Source organism: Tamandua tetradactyla, chromosome 20, assembly GCF_023851605.1.
Source record: "Tamandua tetradactyla isolate mTamTet1 chromosome 20, mTamTet1.pri, whole genome shotgun sequence".
NCBI classification, from domain to species: domain Eukaryota; kingdom Metazoa; phylum Chordata; class Mammalia; order Pilosa; family Myrmecophagidae; genus Tamandua; species Tamandua tetradactyla.
The window spans coordinates 21,545,697-21,568,882 of record NC_135346.1 but is presented as its reverse complement, the minus strand read 5'-3'; the positions used below and the strand labels follow the sequence as shown (position 1 = coordinate 21,568,882).

The 23,186-nt window shown below is 44.6% G+C and overlaps 3 protein-coding genes and 1 pseudogene across 9 annotated transcripts in view; all 4 read right to left on the bottom strand.

Moving 5' to 3' along the window:
• The window catches only part of LOC143663888 (protocadherin gamma-C3), a 165,130-nt gene that overhangs the window by 68,818 nt on the left and 73,126 nt on the right, over positions 1–23,186 (bottom strand). The window contains exon 1 of one of the 7 annotated variants that reach the window (XM_077137237.1): positions 14,908–20,126. The exons of the other annotated variants lie outside the window; for them this stretch is intronic. Within the exon in view, the coding sequence (XP_076993352.1) occupies positions 14,908–17,319 (2,412 nt within the window). The 5' untranslated portion in view covers positions 17,320–20,126. Of the gene's footprint in view, positions 1–14,907; positions 20,127–23,186 lie in introns of those variants that run through there. 7 annotated transcript variants of the gene reach the window in all.
• LOC143663885 (protocadherin gamma-B7 pseudogene) lies at positions 1,954–7,438 on the bottom strand (annotated as a pseudogene).
• Positions 5,644–14,901, bottom strand: PCDHGA12 (protocadherin gamma subfamily A, 12). The gene is made up of 2 exons (XM_077138145.1): positions 10,749–14,901; positions 5,644–5,781 (listed from the first exon to the last, which is right to left on the bottom strand). The coding sequence occupies exons 1-2, from the start codon at positions 13,176–13,178 to the stop codon at positions 5,644–5,646; spliced, it is 2,568 nt and encodes an 855-aa protein (XP_076994260.1). The 5' UTR covers positions 13,179–14,901.
• PCDHGA11 (protocadherin gamma subfamily A, 11) lies at positions 18,128–22,565 on the bottom strand. Its single transcript, XM_077137243.1, has 2 exons — positions 20,135–22,565; positions 18,128–18,239 (listed from the first exon to the last, which is right to left on the bottom strand). Exons 1-2 carry the CDS (start codon positions 22,562–22,564, stop codon positions 18,153–18,155), a joined length of 2,517 nt encoding a protein of 838 aa, XP_076993358.1. The 5' UTR covers position 22,565; the 3' UTR covers positions 18,128–18,152.

Sequence of the window (23,186 nt, the reverse complement as noted above, 5' to 3'; positions counted from 1 at the left end):
AGCCCACCCAACTCTTAGTCTTAAAACAAGATATTTATAACTCAATTTATGCTGTTTCTTAAATCTGCCCTTCTCTAATCTTTCCCATTTCACCAAATGGTACCTCTGTCCATCCAATTCCTTAATTTAGAAACTTGAAAATCACTCTCCATTTCTATTCTCCTTCACCCATTATATTTATTTAGTTATATTTTATTGAGGATCTACTATTTGCCAGACATTAATCTTGCCAGACACTGAGAGATATAATAATAAACAAAACAATCCCTGCCTTCATGGTGTTTACATTCCATTCATTCTATTATTAAGTCCTGTTGAATCTATTTCCAAAATATATCTCCAATCCATTTATTTATTTCTATCTCCATTGCTCCCTTTTAATCCAAGTCAGCATAATTTATTACAAGGAACATTGTCATATTCTCCCATCTGTTCTCCCATTTGTAATACTCATAAATCCATTCTCCACAAGCAACCACAGTGATCTTTTAAATATTCAAATCATATCCTGTCACTCTTTGCTTAAAACCTTTCAGTGGCTCCTAAGTACAAGGGTACTTAAAAATAAAATCTTCAGTATTAACAAGGCTCTGTCTACTTCAATAGCCGCATCTATTTATTTTTCACTTCCAGCTCCCCTTGCCCTTTTCAATTGCTCAAATAAGGCATAACTTTTCTTTCTTTTGGGTCCTTACACATGTTTCCATTGCATGACCACTTTATTTTCCTTGTTACCTAGCTAATTTCTATTCATCCTTCAGATCTCACTTCAAAAGTCACTTCCTGAAAGTAGATTTTCCTGACCCATCAGACTAGGCCAGGCTTGCCTAATACCAGCACTCTTAGCACCTTGTAATTCTCCTTTTGTAGCATTATCAGACCTGCTAAAGGTCATATCTTAGAGTGCAAGCCCATCATTAAGGCAGGAATTACATTTGCATTCTTCACTGCTGCATCCTTGGCACTGAGGACAGTGCCTTGTTAAGCAGGCAGTTAATATTTGCTATATGAATGAATTAAGGAACAACCCACTACTAGATTTGGGGCAGACACCAGTGTACATTCTATTCACAGGTGGACCCTCCCAACCTATAAGCACCAAAGAGAGGAAGCCTGGTTTCAGGTAGAGATGCCTGAGGCTTAGGGTATGAGACAGAAAGAACCACTCTATAGTGTGATAACAGAACACCCTGGGCCTCTTTTTTTCCAAAAGCTCATGGGATGTACAAAATCAATAGTTTTTCTGTATAATAGTGATGAACAATTAAAAAATGGAAGTTTAAAAAGTAATATTTACAATAATATAAAAAATCAAATATGTAGGATTTAATGTTTTAATTATTTAATTTAATAATTAAAATGAAATGATTTAATCTAATTAATTCATTAATTTAATGAAAGGTATACAAAATCTCTACACTGAAAACCATAAAATACGTGAGTGAAATTAAAGAAGACCAAGGAAAGCTATACCATGCTCATGGATTGAAAGTCTCGATATTGTTAAGATGGCAAGCCACCCCCCAAAAAAATATTGGTTCAATGCAATCCCATTCAAGATCCCAGCAGGTGTGCCCTACCCCCAGAAATTAATGAAATTATTTTAATTTACTTGGAAAGATGAAAAGCCAATATAGTCAAACTTCGAGAAAGAAGAAAAAAGGTGGAGGCTTGACTACCTGCCTTCAAGCCTTACTGTGAAGCTACAGTAATCAAGAGAGTGTGATATTGGCAAAGGGATAGACAACTATATCAACGGAAAATGACAGAGGCCAAAAACAATCCACATACATCTGTCAAATGATTTCCAACAAGGGCATCAAATTAAAACTGGGCAATCACACGGGGAAAAAAACGAACCTCAACCTTATTTCATTAAATTGCTACCTCATACCACAGGCAAATATCTATGTCTGTATAAATTATACTTCAATTAAAAAAAATGTAAATAGAAAAGTCAACTCATTTCAAATAAGTCCTCTTCACTTACCAGGAATAGTCATTGCCTCCCCTAATATATTGCCAGAGCAGAGTACTACACAAAATAGAGCCAGTATATGCAAGTGACATATATATATGTGTCAAATGGTTGCCTTTTCTTGGATTCTAGGCTTTATCAGACTTTTCCACTGTGTATTAGAATCCATGTCAGGGATGCCAAATTATCTGACTTGCTAAGTTCTTTTTAGAGACCAATACCTAAATAAAAATTCACGTCTTAGTTAAACCACAGAATCCATGCCAATAAGAACCCTATTGTAAATAATCAGACACTTTTATTCATCTCCCTACTAATATTCTTTCTCTCATGACTTAACTAGTAATTCTCTTTTCACTCTTGTTACCCGCTTTACCTAATTTTGCCTTTCCAAAGGTAACTGCTTGTTTTTCCTTTTTGGGGGTTTTATTTTAGATTGCAAACTTCCAATTTACTAGCATTTTCCTAATAAGTCAGATATTCAATGAATCACTGACAGTGAAATATGTAATTATATAATAGGAAGTTTTTAAGCAAATTTTATAGTTTTTGAAGTGTTTATAAAGTGCAAGTTCAGTAAAACATTATGCTAACATTATTTGGATCCATTTGTCCAAGGGATAATCCATATCCAACATTCTGTGCTAGTTTGAACTCACTAAAAGCACTTGAATTCACCTAACTTCTCAAGCCTCAAACAGGTCTTAGAGAGAGAGGCTCTGTTTGTACATAGAGAACAATGGAGTGGACACAGGTGTGGGAGCAAAGCACAGCCTAACTTTTGGCGGTTCTCATAAGCTAGTTTAGGAGCAAAGTTCCAGAATAAGAAGATTGGAACACCCAGCCATAAGTTCTTTAGTTGGGCAAATTTTCAAGGTTTAAGTCTAGCAATTTCCATTAGTCTTATTCTTAGATTTATTGAAATGATAGAATAACTTTATCAGCCAGAATGCATTTTTGCAGCAAGAGGCTTCTCAAATAGACCAAATGAAAAAGTCATGAAATGACAAAGTGATAAACAGTGACTCAGAGTGGTTAATGTACATCTTTCATATTACAAGGATTAAAAGACAATTCAAGAGAATATGGAAAACAATTTAAAAAATTTATAGAAATTTACTTCCTTTATCTCAGGGTCTAAAAATGGTACACACCAACATTCAGAGAAAAATGCTGAGAATGTTTGAATTTCCCTCTTCCCACAATTTCCTTTCTTGGGTGAATTATTATTTTCCCCTTTATGTGGAACAATACAATTTGAATATCTAAGAAAAGTGATAAAATGGAATTAAACATGTCGCCATGACCTGAAAGGCCCATCTGACAGTCCTGTCATCGCTGATGAATGTCCCTCAACCTCGCCTTGCCAAAATGGTTTCTCATCTTAGGGTCTTTGGCCCTGTGGCCGAAATGCTCTTCTGTGAGATCTCTGAAAATATTTCATGTTGGAAGAAAACCTGCCTGTAACTGGACATAATTTCATCAAGAATTTCTCACCTTGGAGGGCAGATTCTGGTCCATGCAATCAGAATCATGCAGCTCATCCTCTTTGCCAGAGGAAATGTCTGCAGTGAGGCTGTCATTCAGTCCAAAGAGCAGGACTTCGAAAAAATTAATTCACTTAATCCTGGATTACTGGGAGCAGCACACCTGGCGGGAATATGGCATCGTAGACTTACAGTTACCCAGAAGTCTGGGGTCTAAAGTGGGGTAGAGATCTGTGGGGAAAGAATCCAAGACAGGGCCATTTTGGAGTCGCCAGCACCTCAAAATGAGCACAAATAATGCAGTCAGGAAGAATAAAAAAGAAACTAAAGCCAAAGCGACAACCAAATAGAAATTCATTTTGGATTCAGAATTGAACTTTGCAGAGTCAGTGAGGTCCGGCAACACCTCCTGCAGGCTGTCGGTGAAGACCAGATGCAGCGTGGCGGTGGCCGAGAGGGACGGTTGTCCCCCATCGCGCACAGCGACCAGCAGGCGCTGGCGGGCCGCGTCTCTGTCGCCCAAGGCGCGAGCCGTGCGCACCTCGCCCGTGCGCAGCCCCAGGCTGAAGAGCCCGGGCTCGCTGGCCTGCAGCACGTGGTACGACAGCCAGGCGTTGTGTCCCGAGTCGGCGTCCACCGCCACCACCTTGGTGATCAGGTAGCCGGGCTGCGCGGCGCGCGGCGCCGTGTCGAAGAGCGCCGAGCCGTCGGGGCCCAGCGCCGGGTACAGCACCCTGGGCGCGTTGTCGTTGCGGTCGCCCACCAGCACGCGCAGGCTCACGTTGGCGCCGAGCGCGGGCGAGCCCTGGTCGCGGGCCTGCAGCGTGAGCTCGAAGGCGCGCAGCTGCTCGTGGTCGAAGGCGCGCTGCGCGAACACCGCCCCGCTCTGCGCGCTCACGGACACGTAGGACGACAGCGCCTGCGGTCCCAGGTCGCTGGCCACGATGGAGTAGGACACGCGGCCGTTGGGCCCCAGGTCCGGGTCGGAGGCGCTGACTTGAGCTATAGAGGCTCCGGGCGGGTTGTTCTCGGCCACGTGGGCCACGTAGGAGGCCTGGTGGAAAACCGGCGCGTTGTCGTTTACATCCGTTATGTGCAGGGTGATGGTTTTGCTGGAGGAGAGAGGCAACTGTCCCCTGTCTGTGGCCGTGATGATGACATTATACTCCGGGGTCTGCTCCGGTCCAGGGCTCCATCTGTTACCAGGTTGTAATAATTATTGGTGGAAGATTCAATTGTGAAAGGTGCATTTGGTTGTATCCGACATGTGACCTCCCCGTTTTCTCCAGAATCTGGATCCTGTGTTTTAAACAGAGCGATTACCGTCCGTGATGCAGAATCTTGGGGAATCATTGTGGATACTGAAGTAAAAATCACCTCTGGGACATTGTCATTATCATCTAGAATTTCGATCTCAACAGTACACTGGGCAACCAGTCCTCCCCTGTCCCTTGCTTCCAAAACCATGGAATATTTTTTTTATCTCTTCGAAGTCCAGTGGACTTAAAGTTTTCATTTCTCCACTATTGTGATCGAGACCAAACTGGATATGGGCACTCTGGGCTGCAAAGGCGTACAAGACCTCTGCGTTGGCCCCCTCGTCCTGGTCTGTGGCCCTCACCCTCAGCACCTAGGTGCCTGGAGGCACGTCTTCCCGCAGGCGGACCCTGTACGCGTCCTGGGTGAACACCGGGACGTTGTCGTTGGCATCGAGCACCAGGATCAGAATTTGAGCGGTGCCGCTTAGGGGTGGGTCCCTGCCGTCTAAGGCTGTCAGGACTAAGCGATGGGAGCTCTGCCTTTCCCGGTCAAGTGGCTTCTCCAACACAAGTTCAACATAGTTCTTTCCACTGTTAGTCTCTTTTATTTCGAAGCCAAATATAGAGTTGTTGCTAAGGTGGTAATCTTTTAAGGAATTGCTTCCAACATCAGGATCTTGTGCAGGTTCTATTGAAAATCTTGCTCCAGGCTGGGTGGACTCAGAGATATTTAATTTAATAACATTCTTGCTGAACCAGGGGGCATTATCATTCACATCCTGAATCTCTATGTTAACGTGAAAAACATTTAAAGGATTTTCAACTACCGTTTCTAAACTTAAGATACACACTGTATTTGGGGGGCATATCTGCTCCTGGTCCATCCTGTCACTCACAAGTAAGTCTCCACTTTCCTCGCTCAGAGTGAAGTATTTTTTTTTTCAGCATTAAGCCACAGTTTCCGAGCAGGTAAGTCTTGGGCTCTGAGTCTCAGGTCCTTAGCAAGGTTTCCCACCACGGAGCCCTTGGCCAGCTCCTCATGGACAGAATAGCAGATCTGCTCAGAGAATGCTGGACAGGCCAAAAACAGCAGAAGGGAAAACAGTACTTGCCTTGGTCTTATCCAGCCTCTGGGTCCAGCGTTCTTCCCCATCTTTTCCACAGTTGCTGCTGCTCCAGCCCAGAGAAGATCCTTTTCAGATTATCATTGGATTACAGTCTCCAGCCAAGAAGCAGCAGAGAGAATGCCAGTGAGTCCGTGTGTTCTGGAGACTTGTAAAACCAGGAGTCACACACAAAAGAAGTGTTCCGGATCTGGGACCGGCTTTTGGCTTTGCACTCTGTCTGCCTAGGACTTAGCTGTTTCCGCAGCGGCCGGCAGCGGCGCTCGAGTCCCTACTACAGAACCGCAGCCTGCATTAAACAGCGCGGCGGAGGGTCTGGAATGCTGAGAGCAATTTGCGAGTTGAAAGGCAGTAGTACAATCTCGTTCACACTATTAAATCTTCGTGGAAATTTATTTCCTCAGTGTCCGTGAAATTTGATCACTTCTTTTTATTTCTTCTTGATGTTTAAGAGCATTTTTAGGCTAAGAATTTTTTTTTTTCTGGAGAGAAGGCTACTTTTTTTCATATGGCACTGTTACAGGATGAACGGAACCTTCAGCTTCTAGTATAGAAAGCATCCAAGAGGTTTCACAATATGGAAATATTATGAACTGAGGCATTTGTTTTCAAATTTTCACAAATGTCCAGTTCTTTGGTTTTATGTTCATAAGTTAGAGAGTTGCCTCTTATAAAGGGTTTGCACAGAGGCAAATAATTGTAAAACAATTGGTTTTGCACTACGATTCCTTTCTCAAGAGACCACTTTCTAATCATTGAATAGACAGTTTTAGTGATTAATTTGAAGGTGTGCAAACCACTGTGTGAAATACTTCGGAGACGTAAAGATTAATTAGGAAATTATACCTGTCCTCAAAGATATTATGCATAGTAGATCTTTGTATGGCTTCTCTAAGAGAAATAGTGGAAGTGCCAATTTATTTTTCATATAGATAAATTATTTTGTTTGACTCTATGGTTCCATGACAATTTCTTCACATTTTCATGAACTGGAACTCTTCCCATATTGCATCCAGACACTTCATCCCCTATAAAATATCTTTTCCAACTACCTTTGCCATAGGTAAAATACTTTTACCATCAGTATTTTAAGACCATGTTGTAAACAGTTTGCTCTGTTATTGGTAGTTTTCATTAGGTATGGCTTCTTAACACTGAACTTGAAGTATAATATTAGAGAGTAAACCCGCCTTTTTCCTAAAGTACAGTCTCATTTGTTTGATTGACATTTCTTCACAATTATGCATTTGCTTTTTTGTACCTGATATCTTACATGAGGAAAAAACAGCTATTTCACCAAATTTTTTCAATTCCTAATTACTGCTATATTCTGTTACATATCACTGTGAAAACTGTGACATAGTCCACTCATTTATCATCAGCTTTCTAGTTCATTTAAAAATGATCTATGAGTCAAGTTGTAGTGACTCATCAAAGTTCCTAGGCTATTGTTTGAGGAGCTTAATATCTCTTCTATAATGAAGGTGGAAAAAGAGTTGTCTGGTGACATATCAAATTCCAATTTTTATGTGCTATAAATCAGTGGAGGGACTTAGCTTCTTTTAACTTGTAGCTGAACACTTTGCTTAATTTATTAGATAAGGTGAATGCATACCACCACCACCACCACCACCACCACCACCACCACCACCACCACCACCACCACCACCACCACCACCACCACCACCACCACCACCACTACCACCACCACTACCACCTTTACCACCATCACCACCACCACCATCACCCACCACCACCACCATCACCACCACCACCGCCACCACCGCCATCACCACTACCACCTTTACCACCATCACCACCTCCACCATCACCCACCACCACCACCATCACCACCACCGCCGCCACCACCGCCATGACACATAGGAAGACAGGCACATAATGATAACTGATAATATAATTTCATTACTGGAACCAAAAGAAATATAAACATCCAAACCCATTGTCCAGCTACTCTCAGACACACACACACAAAAACTTTTCAACAAATATCCTAAAGCTAAGATTGGTATTTTGCTCAATTATTAGCTAAAACTCTCATAAGGCCAAAACAAGTATCTCCAGCCTTCAGCTTTTGGTAATTTATTTTCCAGTTAAATTACCTAGCAAATCCATTGGGGTAAATTGCTCCTTAAAAATAAAAAGTTTCGGGTGCACAGGTGGTTCAGTGGTAGAATGCTCCCTTTCCATGTGGGAGACCTGGGTTTGATTCCCAGACCATACACCCACCCCCCAAAAGAAGTTGTTTCATAGAACTCTTGTTTAGGTTACTTTATAGTTCAGACAGATAAACCAAAATTTACTCATAAAATTATCTCATCCAAAATAATCTTTCTCTCATCTTCTATGGCCTGAAACGTGACTTCTCAGTCAAGAATGTATCTTTAAACTACTTTTGCAAAAATGTTAGGACAGCTTGTTTCCACCCACAGTTCATCCCATTGTATCACCAAGAGAAGCACAGAAATCATTACTACATTTCCCAAAAGAATTTCAAGTGTGTTGGCACTGGAAGTATGACTCCTTTTTCTGTCAACAGTAAAATGGCTACTATTAATTAAGTATATGAACCAGACAGCTCCTATGTTATCCCTAGTCCTCACCAGAGCCTTTAAAACTAGATGATATTACCCCTATTTTGCTAAAGCTCAAAATTATTAAATAACTTGTCAAAGATCACACAGGAAGTTTTCTGCTCTATCATACTACTTTTAAAATTTTTATTAATAAAACCAATCAACATACAGTATGAACATTATTTTTTATCACATAGTTGTATATTCATCATCATGATAATTTCTTAGAGCATTTGTATCAATTCAGAAAAAGAAATAAAAAGAAAACAGAAAAAAATTCATATATACCATACCCCTTACCCTCCCTTTCATTGATCACTAGCATTTCAATCTACTAAATTTATTTTAACATTTGTTCCCCTATTATTTATTTATTTTTAATCCATATGTTTTACTCATCTGTCCATAAGGTAGATAAAAGAAGCATCAGACATAAGGTTTTCACAATCACACATGTCACATTGCAAAAGCTATGTCATTATATTTCTTCAAGAAACATGGCTACTGGAACACAGCTCTACATTATCAGGCAGTTCCTTCCAGCCTCTCTGTTAATGCCTTAACTAAAAAAGGTGATATCTATTTAATTCACAAGAATAAACTCCAGGATAACTTCTCGATTCTGTTTGGAATCTCTCAGCCACTGACACTTTATATTGTCTCATTTCTGTCTTCCCCCTTTCAGTCAAGAAGGTTTTCTTAACCCCTTGGTCCGAGTCCCAGCTCATTCTAGGATTTCTGTCCCACGTTGCCAGGAAGGTCCACACCCCTGGGAGTCATATTCCACATAGAGAAGGGGAGGGCAGTGAGTTTGCTTGTCATGTTGGCTTAGAGAGAGAGGCCACAACTGAGCAACAAAAGAGGTTCTCCTGGGGGTGACTCTTAGGCCTAATTTTAAGTAGGCTTTAGCCTATCCTTTGCGGGGTTAAGTTTCATATGAACAAACCCCAAGACTGGGGGCTCAGCCTATTACTTTGGTTGTCCCCACTGCTTGTGAGGATACCAAGAATTCTCCACTTGGGGAAGTTGAATTTCCCCCCTTTCTCACCATTGCCCCAAGGGGACTTTGCAAATACTTTTTTATTCACTCTTCAAATCCTTCTGGGATTTACTGAGGCATCACTCTGGACAAACCTACAAAATATCATGCCCTACTCAAGGTTCCATTTGTTCATTCATTCATTCAACAGTTATTTAATGAGACCTATCCAGCTCAAACTAGAGCTAGTTTGTTAGACAGTTGATATCACTGATATTTGAGCTACAGTCTAAGGGTCATGACTATTACTGCCCTAGCTCTCAATGAGTTGTGCCTAAATTAAGTTAGGTTCCAGCAATGTTTTCCCAAGAGTAATACTTTAGCATTCAATTTCTTTTAAATATTCTACCATAAGCATAAGTTTCTCAGGAAATATTTAGAATCTGTACACCTTTTAGAAAATTTTTCCATGTGTGGGGTAAAAGTTACGGATATTTAACATAGGGAACAAAGAGAATTATTGCAATTTCACCATTGTACTAAAAATGCACTAAAACCACAATTTATTAACTGTGAGTATTCCACAAAGTTATCATGAAGATCATCATTGCTGATAAAATGGGCCAAAAAAAAAAAAAAGTCTGACCTGGAAATACATATAGACAATGCATTCCTGAATTCTATAATGAAGGTGAAAATAAACTTTTCCAGGTTTTCCTTATGACATTACTTTGTATATTTCAATGAGAATGTTTTAAACACATAAGAATGAACTCACGGTATATGGAAGTTCATGAATAATTTAAAACCATGAAATGACTTAAGGAGAAAGTATACATATATGCATCTTTAATGGCCAAGAAGAGTCACTGTATTTTAAAAGAAACTAAAAGCACTTGATGAATTTGCCAGTAATATCAAATGTGGTTAGGAGCTGCTCTAGTTATAAAATATATACAAAATTTCATCTATGCTTCCCATTGAATTAGTGTGATGCCCTCTAAAAGAATTTGTGTTCTTAGAAAAAATGGCTTCAGATGTTCAACATAAAATTGCTGCAAGACCAGTGAAAAATAAAAACAAAATATAAGCAGGAAAACCATTGTAGTTGATAGACAAAAAAATCTAGAGTGTTCACAAAGTATGCTATCAATTGGTATAAATTATATGTGTGTCTGTGTAAAAAAAGGCTTAACGGAGACATGCTGTCATTGGTGTTTGCAAGGTATATCTATTGGTGTCTGCTTTATAAATTCCAAATATATACTAGTCATACTAAAGGGTAGTTTGTTCAAAGCTCAGAGAAGAATATTGGGTATGGACTCACCTGAGTTAATGAATGTTTGTCTTTAGAAAACACGGAATCACCTGACAGCAAAAGAGGCTCGCTTTTCCCACAGCTCTCGTGGCTGATGAGCGTGTCCGCGTAGTTGGGCTGGGGGAAGATCACGTGGCTCTTCCGCGAGTCCGCGGTGAGGGAGACCTCGTGGGAATAGGTCTGCAGGAAAGCCCGCACCCCGTCCACGCCCACGAAGTGCGAGGCGCCCACGCCCGCCAACCCGACCCCCGCAGCCTGCAGCAGGCGCGACTTGTGCCAGCGACGCATTCTCAGTGCCAGCAGCACGATGACAAAGGCCAGGAAGACGCACGAGACGGCGGCCACGGCCACCACCAGGTAGAGCGTGAGGCCCGAGCCGTCATGTTCCGCGGGGGATTCGAGGCTGCCCAGGTCGGCCAGCACGTCTGGGATGCTGTCGGCCACGGCCACGGTGAGCGTGACGGTGGCCGAGAGAGGCGGCTGGCCGTGGTCCTGGACGGCCACCACGAGGCTCTGCTTGAGCGCGTCTCTGTCCAGCAGGGCCCGCGCCGTGCGCACCTCGCCCGTGTGCAGCCCCACGGCGAAGAGGCCCGGCTCGCTGGCCTTAAGCAGGCGGTAGGACAGCCAGGCGTTCTGTCCTGAGTCTCTGTCCACCGCCACCACCTTGGTGACCAGGTAGCCGGGCTCTGCAGAGCGGGGTGCCAGCTCTACACCGGTGGAGCCGTCCGTGGGGAGGGCGGGGTAGAGAATCTCGGGCGCGTTGTCATTCTGGTCCAGCACAAACAAGCTCAGTGACACGTTGCTGCTGAGTGGTGGGTCCCCACTGTCTCGTGCTGTCACCCACAGCTGCAAATCCCGGAACTGCTCATAGTCAAAAGAGCGCAGGGCGTACAGGATGCCAGTGTCTGAATTGATGGAGACATAGGAGGACACGGACACTCCCTGGAGGGTGTTTTCCGCCAGAGAGTAAATGACCTGGGCATTCTCATCACAATCGGGATCGTGGGCCGTCACGGAAATGATGGAGGCACCTCTTGGGTTGTTCTCCAGAATATAGGCAGAGTAGGAGGCCTGGGGGAAGATGGGCGGATTGTCGTTGGTATCTGCCACTTTCAGCGAGATGTGAACTTCGGTGCACAGGGGCGGACTTCCTCGATCAGTGGCGGTCAATGTGATGTTGTAGCTGGGAACCTGTTCCCGGTCTAAAACTGTATCTGTCACTAAACTATAGTAATTTCCATAAGATTTTTCTAATTTAAAGGGCAGGTTTCCTTGGATGGAACAGATCACCTGTCCGTTTTCCCCAGAGTCTTGGTCATTTACATTTAAAAGGGCAATTAATGTCCCTCTAGGAGAGTCCTCCGGAACAGAGCCGGTGAGAGAGGTGACAACTACTTCAGGGGCGTTGTCATTCACGTCCAGAACTGTGATCAGGACTTTGGCCCATGCAGAATATCCCGCGTTATCCATTGCTTGCACTTCCATCTCGTAGAATCCCGATTCCTCGTGATTCAGCTCCCCAATTGTTGAAATTGTCCCCAAGTTACAATCTAGTTTGAAAACTTGGGCCGCCTTGTCGTCTATATGCCGGAAGGAATACATCACTTCCGCATTGGCTCCTTCGTCAGGGTCGGTGGCATTTACGAGGAGCAGCTGAGTGCTCACGGCCACATTTTCGGGGACGTTCACCCGGTACTCGGACTGAGCAAACGCAGGCGCGTTGTCGTTCACATCCACGACCGTCACACGGATGCGCGCGGTGCCGCTGCGGGCTGGGCTGCCCCCGTCCGAGGCGGTGAGGACCAGGTGGTGAACAGCCCTTTCCTCCCGGTCCACGGCGCGCTCCAGCACCAGCTCTGGGTACTGGTACCCGTCCGCGCCGCTTCGCACGTCCAGGGAGAAGTGAGTATTCGGGCTGAGTTCGTAGCTCTGGAGAGAGTTCTCCCCGATATCTGGATCCCAAGCGTGGGGAAGGGGGAACCGCATCCCAGCAGCTGCGGTTTCACTCATTTTAATTTCTACTTCACTTTCCCGAAAGTACGGGGAGTTATCATTAACGTCCCTCACTTCTATGTCCACGCCATATATTTTCACTTTGTCCTCCATAAGAATCTCTATATTTAATTGACACTTGATGGCCCCCATACAGAGCTCCTCCCGGTCTATCCTGCCGGCCGTGACCAAGCTGCCGCTGCGCGGGTTCAGAGCGAAAAGCCGCGTCCTACCTCTGGAGACGATGCGGACCCCGCGCTCCGCCAGCTCCCCCGGCTCCAGCCCCAGGTCTTTAGCGATATCGCCCACTTTTGAGCCCTTGTCCAGCTCTTCAGGAACTGAATAGCTGATGTGGGTGCATCCGATTTCTCCCAGATTCCCCAGGAGGACTCCCAGCAGGATCAGCCCTTTGCAGTCCCGGTGCGGTTGCACAGAAATCTTTGCCATTTCCCTCAAGGATGATTTCCAAATCAGCTCTTCGCTACTGACGTCAGGATCAGCAATTCCGTCCTTGGAATCTGATGGGTCGGGATCAGAGCTCTTCAGCCCAGTTTCCTCCCGCTCAGGGGGGTGGCTGTCTCTTCATCAGTGCTTTGAGCTTTTAGGCTGTGCACAAAGAGCAGTATCTCTCTGCTCTTCCCTCCCTGATTGGTGAACAGCGGCACTCAGAGTCCTAACCAATAACTGCACAATCTTGAACTCCGGGAAAGGATTTTTTATTTTTATACCTTAAATAGCTCCACCTACTGTTCTTCTTCATATAAGAATGGAAGAAGAGCCGACTAGAAGGAAGATATTTGTTTTACTTGAAACTTCAATGAGCTTCTTTTATATTTCCCTAAAATTTTTCATTGAGATACATCCTGAGAGTGTTTTCTGTAGCTGTAAGGTGTACTCTGATTTTTCCAACGAGGCTTCAAATGAATTTGAAGTTTCCATGAAGAATCATTTTCACTTTATAATTTTAGTCCTTCTACTTTGAGACTAGCCCCCAACATGCCTATTATCGGGCATTTCCCTAGGTATTTCCAGATTTGATAAATCATAAATTGAATAATTTAAACTTTCAGATTCAATTATAATTTGGAGCAAGAGATTTTTGATAGATTTCTAGCGGTGCCTAAATGAAAGAACTACTTAAACCGGTTTTGACATTTAACCCTTAATTAAAAATATTTTCACAATAATAAGGATACCTAAAAATGAGGAATACAACTGTACACCTCATTAGAACTATCACTGGAATTACATCTGTAGGAAATCAAGTCAAGAAGATAGATTATTGTTTTGGAACAAAATGGAAGTATTTCAACTTGCATTGACTGAAAATAAGAGTGGTGACTCACAACTCTACTAATTCATTATGTTTTTGAAAGGAAGTTTGGTATTGAAGAATTAGCAAAAGAAAATGAGTAATCAAAAGAATATTATAAACTTACCTTTTCCTGGGTAACAGATCTAATTCCAATTCTGGTTTCAAAACACTGGTAATACATTTGGGAGTACATCAAAATATGGGAAAATATTCTCCCTAAAGGATTTCTGGCTATTGTGTTTTCATGGATGTAAATATTTATATTTATATTCAGAGGATAAGCATATTTCATAGGCATAAAATCAGATGCTATCTATAACATTGAGAAGAAAGCTATAGGTAATGGTAAAAATATATATATATGGCAAAACTGAACTGGCCTACTGGACTCTCTAGCAAATATATCTGAATAGTATTATCAAATCAGTACCATGCCTTTATTTAAAACAAAACACTCATGCATTTTCCTATGCTTTGAAGTAACTAGAGTTTTTTGTTAAAGCCTTAGATACTCAAGGTACTGATGTTCCAAAGAAGATTAACACCTACAGAAGGAAAACATTTATGTTTCATTTAAAAGTATTTGAATGCCGGAAGCATCACAATACCCATTTCTAACAGTAAAGGAGGCTGGTTTTAGCAGAGGAAACCAATGTCAGGTAAAATCGCCAAATATTTCAAAATACTTCAAGGCTATTAATGACGTTTTTGGCCCACATAGGAAAGAAAAGAAAATAGAGAGGAGGAAAATGAACCTTAAGGGAAAGTAGATACAATCTACTTCAGATTTTTCTTACCAGATACTGGCTTGAAAACTAAACCAAACCCATTTGCAGACTAAAGACCTTCATTGAAACTCACATGAGAAGAAGTGACAGAGTCAGAGCTCGTCTTGTTAGTCTCCTCGGTGACACTTACTACCAAAGAAGCTTCATTAGAAAAATCTTGCGGGGGAGCTATTTCTGGCGCCATGGTGAGAAAATCAAACATTGTTTTTCGGGAATCGGAGGCCACGTAGAGATCATAGGAAAAAGGCAAGGTTCCTGTGTTATAGTTGGGAGAAACCCCGGATCCAGTCTTCGAGCGCAGCCCAGGCTGAAAGCAGCCCCAGGCGGCGGAGCTGGAAGAACGGCGCAGGCGCAGGGTGATGGCCAGAATCACCGCGAGGAGGAAGAGAACAGAGATCAAGGCCAAGGCCACCACCAGGTAAAACTGCAGCTCCGCCTGGGGATCAGAGGGCGCGGGGCGGTCGCTGAGGTCCGGCAACACCTCCTGCAGGCTGTCGGCGAAGACCAGGTGCAGCGTGGCGGTGGCCGAGAGGGGTGGCTGTCCCCCATCGCGCACAGCCACCAGCAGGCGCTGGCGGGCCGCGTCCCTGTCGCCCAAGGCGCGAGCCGTGCGCACCTCGCCCGTGCGCAGCCCCAGGCTGAAGAGCCCGGGCTCGCTGGCCTGCAGCACGTGGTACGACAGCCAGGCGTTGTGTCCCGAGTCGGCGTCCACCGCCACCACCTTGGTGACCAGGTAGCCGGGCTGCGCGGCGCGCGGCACCGTGTCGAAGAGCGCCGAGCCGTCGGGGCCCAGCGCCGGGTACAGCACCCTGGGCGCGTTGTCGTTGCGGTCGCCCACCAGCACGCGCAGGCTCACGTTGGCGCCGAGCGCGGGCGAGCCCTGGTCGCGGGCCTGCAGCGTGAGCTCGAAGGCGCGCAGCTGCTCGTGGTCGAAGGCGCGCTGCGCGAACACCGCCCCGCTCTGCGCGCTCACGGACACGTAGGACGACAGCGCCTGCGGCCCTAGGTCGCTGGCCACGATGGAGTAGGACACGCGGCCGTTGGGCCCCAGGTCCGGGTCGGAGGCGCTGACTTGAGCTATAGAGGCGCCGGGCGGGTTGTTCTCGGGCACGTGGACCACGTAGGAGGCCTGGTGGAAAACCGGCGCGTTGTCGTTGACGTCGCCGATGTGTAGCGTTACTCTTACGCTGGAGGAGAGGGGTGGCTTGCCCTTATCGGTGGCTGTGACGGTGATATTGTACTCTGGGGTCTGCTCCCGGTCCAGGGCTCCATCTGTTAAAAGCTTGTAGTAATTATTGGCAGAAGATTCAATTCTAAAAGGAACGTTTTCTTTTATAACGCATGTGATCAATCCGTTTTCTCCAGAATCTTTATCAAGAGTTTTGAACAGAGCAATCACCGTCCCGGGTTCTGCGTCCTCGGTAACGGAACTGGCTACCGAAGTGAAAATCACGTCTGGGGCATTGTCGTTTTCGTCTAGAATTTCTAGTATAATTTTACATTCTGCGGCCATGCCTCCACCGTCCTTGGCCTCTATGCTCATGGTATAAGTACTGCTGATTTCGAAATCGATATGGTCTTTGGTTTTAATTTCTCCACTTTGATGGTCTAGTGTAAACACATTTCCAATACCATCTCGCAGCATTTTAAAGGAGTAGGTGATCTCTGCATTTGCTCCCTCGTCCTGGTCGGTGGCCATCACTTTTAGCACAGAGGTGCCTGGGGGCACATTCTCGCGCAGACTGACTCTATATTCATCCTGGCTGAACACTGGGGGGTTATCGTTGGCGTCGGTGACCTCGATCCGGATTTGGAGAGTGCCATTTCGTACGGGGTTGCCCCCATCCACCACAGTCAGGATCAGGAGATGGGAGCTCTGTTTCTCCCGGTCCAGACGCTTCTTCAACACTAATTCAGGGGCGCTCTTGCCTTCAGTCTTGGCCATCAGAGAAAAATGCTCATTAGAGCTGAGCTGGTAACTCTGGACAGAGTTGGGCCCTACATCTGCGTCTACAGCAGATTCCAAGCCAAACCGAGCACCTTGAATTGCAAGTTCATTGATGTGTAAAACAATGTTATTTTGGGGAAAATGTGGTGAGTTGTCATTTATATCCTCTATCATCACGCTTATGTGAAAAACATTTAGGGGATTATCTGCTACAATTTCTAAGGGCAAGACGCACAAAGGTTTCTGGGGGCAGAGCGACTCCCGATCTATTCTGTCATTCACTAGTACATTCCCATCCTCCGTGTTCACAGTAAAGTATTGTTTCTCTGCACTAACTCTGAGGTTGCGGGTCAACAAATCCCGTACAGGCAGCCCCAAACCCTCAGCGAGGTTCCCCACCACCGAGCCCCTGGCCATTTCTTCCGGAATCACGTAGCGGATCTGCTCCGAGAGCGCCCGGCAGAACAAAGACAGCAGGAAGGGAAAGAGTACTTGCCGCCGCAGGGTCCCGCTGGTCTGCTTCGCCCTATTTCCCATCCTTTCTGCGAGTCGCTGCAGCTTCGGACGTTAAGAGAAGACACCTCACAAATCGCTTTAAAAATATTTGCTTCCACTAGGGAGAAAAATCAATGCTCCCAGTTTGAGAGCATCCCAATCCGTATCCTGGAATCAGTTGCCAAAGAGAGAGCCGGAGTCCGAGCCACTCTCCCTTCCGACTCGCGTCTGTGACTGCGCAGAAAATCAACGTGTAGATCGCTGGCTCCAGCTCTTGCAGCTCATTGGCCAACAGCGGCGCTCCGAGTCCATTTAGAAAACTGCAGTCAGAAGCCTTAGCAAATTCAGCAGGATTGTGTTCCAACAAAAATGTCGGACTGATATATAGGAAATGAGGCATTTTACAAGATTTGGATGCATCTTTTTTTCCAGTGTTTACTACCCACGAAGTTTCCTTAGAGATAGACTCTCATAGAAGGATTATGAACCCAGTAACAAGAAGTTAAAAATTTGTCCTTTTAGAATCAGAGCAATGCACATATTGGAAGAGCAAAGCAAATTCTTCTTTCCAGAGGTAGAACAAAGATCATGGGGAAAACAATCCTTCAAGTGGTATAGGGAAATTTTGGCAGCCATGAAAATGACACCCAATATTGTCCTCCATCAAATAAGCAGGCAACTTTTCTTCCCCTTTTATCAGAATGAGACAGCTCAAAACTATATAGGGTGTACTCAAGATAAGGATGGTCAACTCCATAAAATCTCCCTTGTTACTTATAAAAGAGATTTATGAAAATAACTATTAAATGTTGTTTTACACTTTCATTCCTTAAGAGAATATAAAGGTAAATAGCCCCATAGGTTACCATAGAAACTTAATGACTTGAAATGTGAAGGTATTTTGTTTTTATCTTCTTGTTTAACACGCCGATATGTTGCATCTTGACAGACCTTTTCATTACCTATGAGTCAAAATAGACTTCTTAATATCAAGTTTCAAGGCCAACCCTGCCTATTTATTCTCCAAGACCTTGACTGCCCGCACCTAATTAGTTCAGACTATTTTAAAAATACGGAACAACCCCTTCTCCCAGGTAAATACCACACATCATTTTTCATATTCTTTTTATTCATCTAATTTACATATAATGCCTTAAACCTTTTTTTTCCTCCACATTTTAGAATTCCATAAACAGAAATCCGGTCACTAGATGCTTAAATTTCATGCCTAGGTACTTAAAACTCTCTGACTTTTTCTTGGCTTCAAGACAAATTTAGGCATATATTGGGGGACTTCACTCTTCTATATTTTAACTTCTTCTTTCCCAAATACCAGACACTTAATTTTCAGTTAATGACATTAAGGTAAATTCCTAAATGAGAAATATAAAATTGAGAGGGAACATGACTATGCAAGTAATTTCAGGCCAAACACATAAAAATGGTAGGTGAGTATTGAGCTGAACTCAATATGGAGATGATTCCTCCGATAAAAATACCTAGATAGGTCTCCTTTCCTCACTTGACTTTCTGAGACATTGCCTCAGACAGCATGTGTGGTATTAGGTAATTTTCAAACCTTCAATGACAAGTTGTTCTAAATATAGGAACTGAGCATACATATAAGTGATATAAAATGAAGGAAAGATAGGAGGAATCCATGACTCCAAAGCATATTGAAAATAAACAAACAAACAAAAAATACCCAGAGAAACACCTCCCAGATTAATCGCTTTTAAAGTCTAAATACCAACTCCATCTCTTATGTTCACAAATGATTCCATATAAATAAATCTGGAAAAATGTAAGAACCTTTAGTAGATTTGAAAATAACTACGAGAAGCACTGGATCAAAATAAGTTATTTCTATATGTGAATTTACTACAGTAAAAATCCTCAACATGCACATATAAATATGACAAAAAGAATATAATTGAATAACAGCAGTTCAGAAATTCAATTACTTCTTAAAAAAAAAAACCAACTGATAGATGAGATGTCAGGAACTTAAGAAAAGCAAGTTCTACATTTTCTCTATCAAGAGACTCCATTATGGGCGGGCCACAGTGGCTCAGCAGGTAAGAATGCTTGCCTGCCATGCCTGAGGACCCGGGTTCGATTCCCGGTGCCTGCCCATGTCCAAAAAAAAAAAAAAAGAGAGAGAGAGACTCCATTATATTAAAAGGCAGTCAATATCTGCTTTGGTAGGAAGAAGCAAAGAGACAAAATCGAGCCACTCAGGAGGATCTAAACATATTACAAGCCATCAAGAATCAAAATAGAATTGTTTGTGCCCACAGAAAAGCTCCCCTTTTCTGTGGGCACAAACAGAATTTATGTATATATGAGTGTATGTATAGATGTACAATAGAAAGATAAAATAATAAGATAGATGTAAATTGATAGATGATAGATAGACAGATAGGAGGGCTAGAGAGAGCATGCTATTAAATCCACAGGATCATGAAAATTAGAATAATAAAGGTGAGAAATAAAGAAATATATAACAAAGTGTTTACTTAGTTCACATTGGCAGCCAAAGACAATGGTGATGGAAAAATAATATTAAAATTCAAATTACTTTATAATAAGCTATGATAGATAAACTTATGCTTTTAGAATCAAAAGAAAAATATGCCAGGACTAAAAAATGACTTTCAGAAAACCTTACTGGATAATGATAGTAATTTTGATCAAAGGCAAAGTACGCAAATCCATACGTATTGCTCTAAAGATGTCTAAACTGAATAAGTTTTCCTCCAAACAGTTTTCATAGCATCTCACATGTTCATAAAAAGCCAATTAAAAGACATGCACCCAGACACTAGCATTTGGGTTTCAGGGAAATAAATCTCACCTGCTTATTCGTTGGTTCACATTTGCCTATGCTGGTAGCCATGTCTTCAACTACTAAGAGTGGCTCGCTTTTCTCATAGCTGTCATGACTGATGAGCGTGTCCGCGTAGTTGGGCTGGGGGAAGATCACGTGGCTCTTCCGCGAGTCCGCGGTGAGAGAGACCTCGTGGGAATAGGTCTGCAGGAAAGCCCGCACCCCGTCCACGCCCACGAAGTGCGAGGCGCCCACGCCCGCCAACCCGCCCCCCGCAGCCTGCAGCAGGCGCGACTTGTGCCAGCGACGCATTCTCAGTGCCAGCAGCACGATGACAAAGGCCAGGAAGACGCACGAGACGGCGGCCACGGCCACCACCAGGTAGAGCGTGAGGCCCGAGCCGTCATGTTCCGCGGGGGATTCGAGGCTGCCCAGGTCGGCCAGCACGTCTGGGATGCTGTCGGCCACGGCCACGGTGAGCGTGACGGTGGCCGAGAGAGGCGGCTGGCCGTGGTCCTGGACGGCCACCACGAGGCTCTGCTTGAGCGCGTCTCTGTCCAGCAGGGCCCGCGCCGTGCGCACCTCGCCCGTGTGCAGCCCCACGGCGAAGAGGCCCGGTTCGCTGGCCTTGAGCAGGCGGTAGGACAGCCAGGCGTTCTGTCCTGAGTCTCTGTCCACCGCCACCACCTTGGTGACCAGGTAGCCGGGCTCTGCAGAGCGGGGTGCCAGCTCTACACCGGTGGAGCCGTCGGTGGGGAGGGCCGGGTAGAGGATCTCGGGCACGTTGTCATTCTGGTCCAGCACAAACAGGCTCAGCGACACGTTGGTGCTGAGCGGTGGGTCCCCACTGTCTTGTGCTGTCACCCACAGCTGCAGGTCCCGGAACTGCTCATAGTCAAAGGACTGCAGCGCATATAGAATGCCAGTATCCGAGTTGATGGAGACATAAGAGGAGAGTGGTGACCCGTGGATGATGTCCTCAGCCAGAGAGTAAACAACTCTGGCATTCTCTTTGCTATCAGGATCAAGGGCAGTCACAGAGAAGATGGAGGCACCTCTGGGATTGTTTTCAGGAATGTAGGCTGAGTAGGAGGAGTGGATGAAAGCAGGTGGGTTATCATTGTTGTCTGCAACATCCAATGAGATGTGAGCTTCTGTAGACAAAGGTGGACTTCCCTGGTCAGTTGCTGTCAGTGTTATATTGTAGCTCTGGACCTGCTCCCTGTCCAGTGCTCTATTCGTTATCAGCTTGTAATAATTTCCGTAAGTCTTTTCTAATTTAAAAGGCAGATTCTTAGGAATGAAACAGGAGACCTGACCGTTTTCTCCAGAGTCTCGATCTTGCACATTGAGAAGGGCAATGACTGTACCTGGGGGAGAGTTTTCCTGCAGTGAATTTGTAGAAGAGGTGATGGTTATTTCTGGGGCATTATCATTTACATCCACAACAGTGATCAGCAGTTTAGCAGTGGTCAGGAGACCTCCGCCATCTTGGCCTTGAATTTCCATCTCATAGAATCTGTATTTCTCATAATCCAGAGACCCCCATATTAGGACTTCTCCAGTTCGGGAATCCAAATGGAATATTTCAGAAGCTTTGCTTTCCATATTCCGGAATGAATACATCACTTCCCCATTGGTTCCCTCATCTGGATCAGTTGCGTTTACCACCAGCACTCGAGTTCCTGAGCTGAGGTTCTCAGGAACATTCGCTTGATACACAGACTGTGTAAACTTTGGGGTGTGGTCGTTTATGTCCAGGACCAGCACACGAATGGGAACAGTTCCCTTGCGGATGGGATCTCCTCCATCTAAAGCTGTGAGGAGGAGGAAGTGAGTAGCCTCTTTCTCACGGTCCAGACCCCCCTTCAGCACTAGCTCGGGATCCTTGGCCCCATCGGTTCCGCCTCGCACTTGCAAGGAAAAGTAACTGTTAGGGCTGAGCTGGTAGCTCTGGAGGGCGTTCACTCCCACGTCTGGATCCCTAGCGCTAGGAAGGGGAAATCGCGATCCCAGAGTTGCGTGCTCACTGACTTTTATCTCTACTTCTTCTTCGCGGAAGCTGGGCGCGTTATCATTAATATCCATTATTTCCACTTCCACTCCGTAAATCTTCAAGGTGTCCTCCACAAGAATCTCCATATGGAAAACACAGGAAGTTACCGTCTCGCAGAGCTCCTCCCGGTCTATCCTGCCCGCGGTGACCAAGCTGCCGCCGCGCGGGTTCAGAGCGAAAAGCTGCGTCTTTCCTCCGGAGACGATGCGGACCCCGCGCTCCGCCAGCTCCCGGGGCTCCAGCCCGAGGTCCTTGGAGATGTTGCCCACGAAGGAGCCTTTGGCCGTCTCTTCGGGGACAGAATATCGGATCTGCCCCGCCCCGGACTCCCGCAGCGTCCCCAGGAAAATGCACAGCAAGACCAGCTCGCTGCGGTCCAGACGCTTTAGCCGTTTCTCCATCGCGGTGTCCGAGCAGGTATTCCGCGGCTTCTTGCACGGGTTTGTTTCTGAATCAGCTTATGTATTTACAAACTCCCGGGTCGTCCGCATCCAAAATATATTAGAGAACGAAGGGAAGTACTTTAAGTTTCCAGCATCAGGATCTGTAAGTATCCACCTCACTGGGCTTTGTGTGGCAGAGGTGGGGGAGGGAGGAACTCGATGCTCTCAGCTTCTGTTTCCCTGATTGGTGAACAGCGGCGCCTAGAGTCCAATGTTATTATTGCAAGGTGTAAGGAAATCCGCAAAGTCCCGGTTCTAGAAGAAATTACCTTTTCGAGAATGTACTTTGTAAAGCTTAAAATCGCAAACAATGACGTATAATGTGATTTTTAAAAAAATTCCAAGAAATATTTTGCCGCAATATTAAGTTTACCATGAGAACTTATAAAAGGAGTAATTGCTTAAAGGGCTTTCTTATTTTTAAAAAACATTTTCAAAATACTACCAGAACTGAAAACTTGTAGATTTGATTTCTATTGATTTTTGCCACCTGAAGAGAAAGAAGTTTGTAATATGGAAATACATGGTACCAAAAAGATCATCAGGTGGGATGCATGGCTATGATTTTACCATGTTTTTG